The 6339-nt window shown below is 39.8% G+C and overlaps 1 protein-coding gene across 3 annotated transcripts; it reads right to left on the reverse strand.

The window, feature by feature from the left end:
• Positions 1–1278: 1278 nt before the first annotated feature.
• On the reverse strand, positions 1279–4951 carry LOC134192738 (uncharacterized). Of its 3 annotated transcripts, none has more exons than XM_062661486.1 (15): positions 4554–4951; positions 4134–4197; positions 3919–4014; positions 3827–3862; positions 3725–3769; positions 3628–3663; positions 3530–3574; positions 3389–3433; positions 3107–3151; positions 2977–3012; positions 1966–2049; positions 1876–1909; positions 1608–1808; positions 1407–1554; positions 1279–1337 (listed from the first exon to the last, which is right to left on the reverse strand). In XM_062661486.1, exons 1-14 carry the CDS (start codon positions 4613–4615, stop codon positions 1436–1438), a joined length of 948 nt encoding a protein of 315 aa, XP_062517470.1. In that variant the 5' UTR covers positions 4616–4951; the 3' UTR covers positions 1279–1337; positions 1407–1435. The 3 variants fall into 3 exon arrangements, with proteins under 3 accessions (XP_062517470.1, XP_062517469.1, XP_062517468.1); XM_062661485.1 differs by having other exon boundaries at positions 1404–1554; XM_062661484.1 differs by having other exon boundaries at positions 1279–1554.
• Between the last annotated feature and the right edge of the window lie 1388 nt (positions 4952–6339).

Consider the following 6339-nt stretch of genomic DNA (forward strand, 5'->3'; position numbering starts at 1 on the left):
CACACACACACACACACACACACACACACACATTCACACATATGAGTAGTAGGGTAGACTACCGGTTCTGGCACACTTCCGGTCTGGACTGCTCGCTGCGCTTGCAGCCCATCCGCAACTGTGCCAGAATGTGGTACTCTACCCTACTACCTACTATACGCCAATCCTAACACATCCTCTTACGCTGGCCCACCAACTCTCTCCCGTTCATGAGTCTAAAGCGTGGATTACATATCGCCTACCTCATGTTGTTACACCCTATTAGACAAATGTAATCTATAGGATATACGTGATGGCAGCATCAATCAAACGATTTAATCATCTTCTTGCTAAGGGGTTGACTACTCCTGAGCTGTATGATGAGAGTATCGCTGTCATTAAGTCATCTATGGTGCAACGATCTGAGGGTGAAGTACATTTATCAAACCACAACTGCAGTTGCATCTACCTCACCCAGAGCTACTACGATGTAGTATCTGTTAGGATTAGCCTATAGTATGTAGTAGGGTAGACTACCGCATTCTGGCACACTTACAGGATGGGCTGCGAGCGCAGCAAGCAATCCAGACCGGAAGTGTGCCAGAACCTGTAGTCTACTGTACTACTCACATGCACATGCATACATGAACACACACACACACACACACACACACACACACACACACACACACACACACACACACACGTGCGCACGTGTGCACACGCACACACACACACACACACACACACACACACACACACACACACAACAAACACACACACACACACACACACACACACACACACACACACACACACAACAAACACACATACACACACACACACACACACACACACACACACACACACACACACACACACACAAACACAAACACACACACGCACGCACGCACCTGCACACGCTCACATACCTGTTATGCCTGCAAGGTATAGTTGTTGATGTACTTTCAGTGTCTGTTCTTAGCTATGCTTCAATGTTACATAGAGAATGTCCTTGTTCACCTTTGTTAAATACAACAGCCAAAGATCAATTAGTTTAACAATAAAGTTCAGTTAGCTGTCGTACTTTATAGAACAGTTCTTTTCAAGGATGTAGATGATGCCATAGCTGTTTGCTTGTAGTTGGCTGTCTGTCTTGTGCTTTAGCTTGTATATTACTTTTTAATTTTGTTGTTGTGAATTTGTTAGTAGAAATTGCAAGTTAGTTGATTTTACAAATCAAACAAAACTAGCTACAGTAGGCCCACCACATGCATAGTAGCAATAGATATACAAAGATGATTAACAAAATTAAAAAGTGGTAGTATTTGCTATTAGCACACTTGAAATCTAAATACCTAAAAATTAACACGAGAAAAAGGGATGAGAAGAAATGAAGAGACGAAGAACAGATAGTCATATACTACTTATTTGCAACAGTTCCGTCGTAATTAAATCAATTTTGAGTTATTTGAAACCGACGACTCTGATCGTGGCATTTGTCAGTTAGTGCCTTTACTATTCTAATCCATTCAGCTTTCTCGTTGCTTGATGGATATTTAGCAAAACAATGACCTACAAAAGAGCTTAGACATCATCAATCGCAATTGTCACAATTATACACGTACTTCTTATAGCTCTCAAAATGTTCGGTTGAATTCGGTTTTTTGTCGCACTACCATAGCAGGTTCTGTCAGCTTGTTCCCTCTTTGTCAGCAGACAGTCTAACAAATTGCGAGCAAGAGCCTGGGAATTCTTTGCACTATGTTCTGCCTCTATAATGCTGATTTTTGGCACTTTGATTTCAAACATTCGGTCCCCAACAAACACTAAAAGTAAACGTATATCTATTTTTCACAGCTGATTATAGTTGAACTGTAGATGTTTTCATCACACCTTCACTGCCAACAACGTCTTGTACTCCTTTGTTCTGGAACAATACATATATGTATGTATGTATATTATACATGTTCAGTGGTGCCATACTTGATCACTTCCTTTCCTTTCTACTACCTTCCCCAGTAACTCCTTTATATCTTTCAGTTCTTTCATTATTGCTTGGAAACATGTCTAATTGGAAATATATTCAATGTTCCAACCATATTTAGTGCAACTGTCAGTTTGCACCATGCACAATCAGCAAACTATGGGAAAGCAAGTAAACCTTTATTCATTTCTGGCTAATACATGTAGTGGCCATAATTACATAAAGCACTTGGAAGTACTTGCTCATTCATTAGCATGCAGGGCAAGGCACAAAAGCAAAAACAGATTCCATGCAACCTGCTGTTGTGGTACTGTCTGTTCAGCCTATCAACAGACAATTAGTAATTAGTCCTACAAACAATTTGAGGGCAGCATGTAACAAAGCGCCTGGTTGTAGGAACGCTGACAGTATGCTGTATCATTTGTCAACCATAACACCACAAGTATGAAACTACAACATATGTATGGATCTTCGAATGCCCATCAATACCATTCAACAAGAATGATCCATTTCATAGGCATGCCCACACACCACACACACACACACACACACACACACACACACACACACACACACACACACACACACACACACACACACACACACACACACACACACACAAGAAACTCACACTCATCAATGAAAACTTCTTGTGAACACACTTGATACTAGACTTGCTGTTTATTATTATTAGACGAGGAGGTTGAAAAAAAGACTTTAGGACAGACTTTGTTTGTCATTTTTCCTACATATTTTACATATTTACGTATATTTTTCATTCTGGTGTGAGACTCACACATGGAAAAGCACCAAAGCTTAGATTGATGGGCAATATAAAGAAAGCAATACACATCGTTCAAACATATTTCACTAATAGACAAAATGACAATCAATGTAACTCTGAGTACTAAAACAGTAGTTTAGCAATGTACATTTAGCATGTAGACAGTCAGCCAACTAGTTGTTATACGCAGACAAAGGAAAATCAAGCAAACATTTAAGCTACTCACCTGCTGTGAGAAACTCTGAGAATCGTGCGTCATCGTCTAATGAAAAACAAAAGTGTCAGCAATTATGTCTAGTCAACCAGCCAACTAGTTGTTACAGACAAAGAAGTGTCAAGCAAACATGTATACTCACCTGTTCTAAGGAGGCCTGCTGTAAAGAAGCTCGAAAACCTTCCATCTAACGAAAAACAATAGTTTCAGCAATAGTCAGCCAGCCAAATAGGGGTTACATGCAGACAAAGAAAAGTCAAGCAAACATGTAAGCTACATAATCATCTGCTGTAAGGAGGCCTGCTGTAAAGAAGCCCGAGAACCTCCCATCTAACAAAAAACAATAGTTTCAGCAATAGTCAGCCAGCTAAATAGGGGTTACATGCAGACAAAAAAAAGTCAATCAAACATGTAACATTCTCACCTGTTGTAGAGAAGCCTGCTGTAAAGAAGCTTGAGAACCCTCCACCTAATGAAAACAATACTTTCAGCAATAGTCAGCCAGCCAACTAGTAGAGGTTACACGCAGACAAAAAAGATTAACAAACATGTAAGCTATACTCACCTGTAGTAGAGAAGCTTGCGGCAAGGAAGCTCGAGATTTTTCCATCTAACGAAAAGCACATGTAGTACACAAACAAAACAATCAATGACCAAATAAACCTTTGGTCTTCCAAAATCTTTCAATGGTGAAAACTTCTACAAATGCATACAGCTATACTCTTCAAACAGTAGACAACATAACATATCAGACACCTACTGAAGCCAAATACTGAACGCTTGAACTACTGGCTCTATTCCGTATCTGAAAAACCATTAATTCTAAACAGAATTTAAAGATACGTACAGAAACACATTAGACCATGTCATTGTCCAGTTCATCTTCAGTTGAGCTACCCTATAAAACTGGAATAAGCAGTTGCAACACAACTAGTTGAGAAATGTACAACCTACCAAGACAATGTCTCTTTCCATAGCCTTGGCACTGGCCACTGAATATATTTTCTTTTTGCTTGCAATTTTCTTGGCTTCAACATTGACAGCCTCTTCCTTCAACACAAACAATAAACACAAAAATAATTTCCTTTCTTTACTTAATTTAATTTGTAAATTACTTGTAAATTATTAATTATTTTTATTATAATTAATTATTTGTAAATGTACAGTACCAAATAATCCAACGAAAGTTGTCTCTTCGCTGCTTTAATTGGATTGTCTTGTCTTGCCATTTTTCTGTACAAAAGGACACTGAGAGATGACAAGAATGAAACAGAAAGAGTACTTAATTAAAACACAACAAACACAGTGGACAGTATATGACACACTGAGACAGTTTATGACACACTGAGACTATGTACAGAACTACTGAACCAACTGACTGACCGCAACCATACCACAACATACAATAAACTTTGTCTTTGCCCAGGCCCTCAATCCACAGCGGCTTTCGTCGCCCTGAAAAAGCACTGAAACTGATACAGTGTGCACATACATGCAGTAGACTATCTAGGACGCGCACCATATATTACAGTAATTTACAGAACTGAACACAGTATTGCAGGAACACCCACAAAAACAGAAAATATTACTTGGTCTCCAGCTCAATCACCATGGCAAGATAAAATTGTTTGTCTGGGCTCCAGTAGGCCATAACCTCGTCTCCAACTTGTAGGAGATCAAATCTTGCTTCTTCATCATCCTGATGTCTTATCCGCCATTCCTTCGCCTTGGATACCCTTCTCTTCTCACCGTCTTCTACAAACGCGACCTTTACCGCTTTCACAAACTCCGTTGCTATATCTAGAAATAAAATAATTAGCAAGCGCTAGTAGCCAGTAGAAAGAGAATGGTTTCATCGCATTTATTAGGAGCTTCCAAGGCTGAAAGTGTCAAATCATTCAACACATTAGCTATCAGTTCTTAGCCAGTAACTTGCGAGAGCAGAACGAGAAAGCGAGACATCCGGGAGTGCGGTCGAAGGTATGACAGGACGATCTAATCATTTACACAATCAACAGTGTGAGAACCTTCCTTGCCAGAGAGGAAAATACTATAATTCTGGTGTCTAGAATGAATCGAATCGTTGTATGTTCTAACTAACGAGCATGTTAGCACGAAACCCTTGGGTCAAGTCACCGACTTCACAAATCTTCACACAAAATATACTCTACATGAGACCTGTAACAATTAAAACCAAAATCAAAGGTTACTGCAAAGCAAGAATTGCTGTCATCAAATAACCGCACGATCGATCATGGCTAGGCCATGGTACTCTGCACTATCAGCTGCATGCTGAGCCTGACATTCCTGAATCTAGGCAGTGTTTTTCAGTAGAGAAGATTTTGATAGCGATCGAAGATAATTAGCGTATCGTAATGTACTGTCAGACAACTATAATGTGAAGGCATGCTCTATAGGTTTGCAGTAGCGTGAGACCCTCTAGTTAACAAATAATAGCTTTTCCCGCCAAGTTATGAAATTCATTCACCGACTTCAATCTTCACGAAATATGACTAGCATGCTAAAACAAAGAAAATCACAACATAGAAGTATTTCGTCAAATATACCTATTCGTTAAATGAAACTAGCAGAGTCACGGAAGATTTTGACCCGCGCTGATAACCCACTGATAGCCAGCTGATAATTGAAATATCGTAATAAGATCTTACCACTACTAAATGCCGATGCACGTGCTAGTTGTGCAGCCATCATTCGATTATAGACCACTCAGCGAAAACGAGCAACAGCAAGCGTCCAAAAGTCAACTGTGAATGAAAATGCACAGTCTCGCGGCGACAACCAATCCTCTTTATGTATTTGCTACATTCTAACATTTTAGCGGAGCATGCGTAACTTTATTGAATAGAGTAGCATGGCAGAGAAAACACCTGAAAGTCAGTTGAATGAAGAAACATCAGGCAAAACTAGGCGATATCCCAGAGGTGCCCGCCCACTCCATTATCGGGAATATCTGTGCAATCCGGACAGCATGCCAAAGCGTCTGCGGTCGACACTAGAGAAACTGTCAGCTGATTACACCAGAACGCAGGCTGCATCGATATTGTCGTCAGTACAGAGGAGTCCAAGCCTTGAGGCACATTCACGTGAGCTAGAAATTCTCGCGCGTGCATGTACACCCCACACAAACACCATCAATGCATGCAACGATTAAATTAGTATTAATTTAATTAATCTTAATTGTTCATAAACAACACCAATCACAAGAGAATGTTTCTAGCAGTAAAGTATTATTAGACAGATTTTACATGCATCACACGGACAGTAAAATACTTTATTGTCTTGTCTTGGGTCACAGACGTTCTTGATACAAGTCGACAAGATAATGATTTAGAAGAGTGTGAGATCCCCAATGAA

The sequence above is a fragment of the Corticium candelabrum genome, chromosome 17 (genome assembly GCF_963422355.1).
Source record: "Corticium candelabrum chromosome 17, ooCorCand1.1, whole genome shotgun sequence".
Lineage (NCBI taxonomy): Eukaryota > Metazoa > Porifera > Homoscleromorpha > Homosclerophorida > Plakinidae > Corticium > Corticium candelabrum.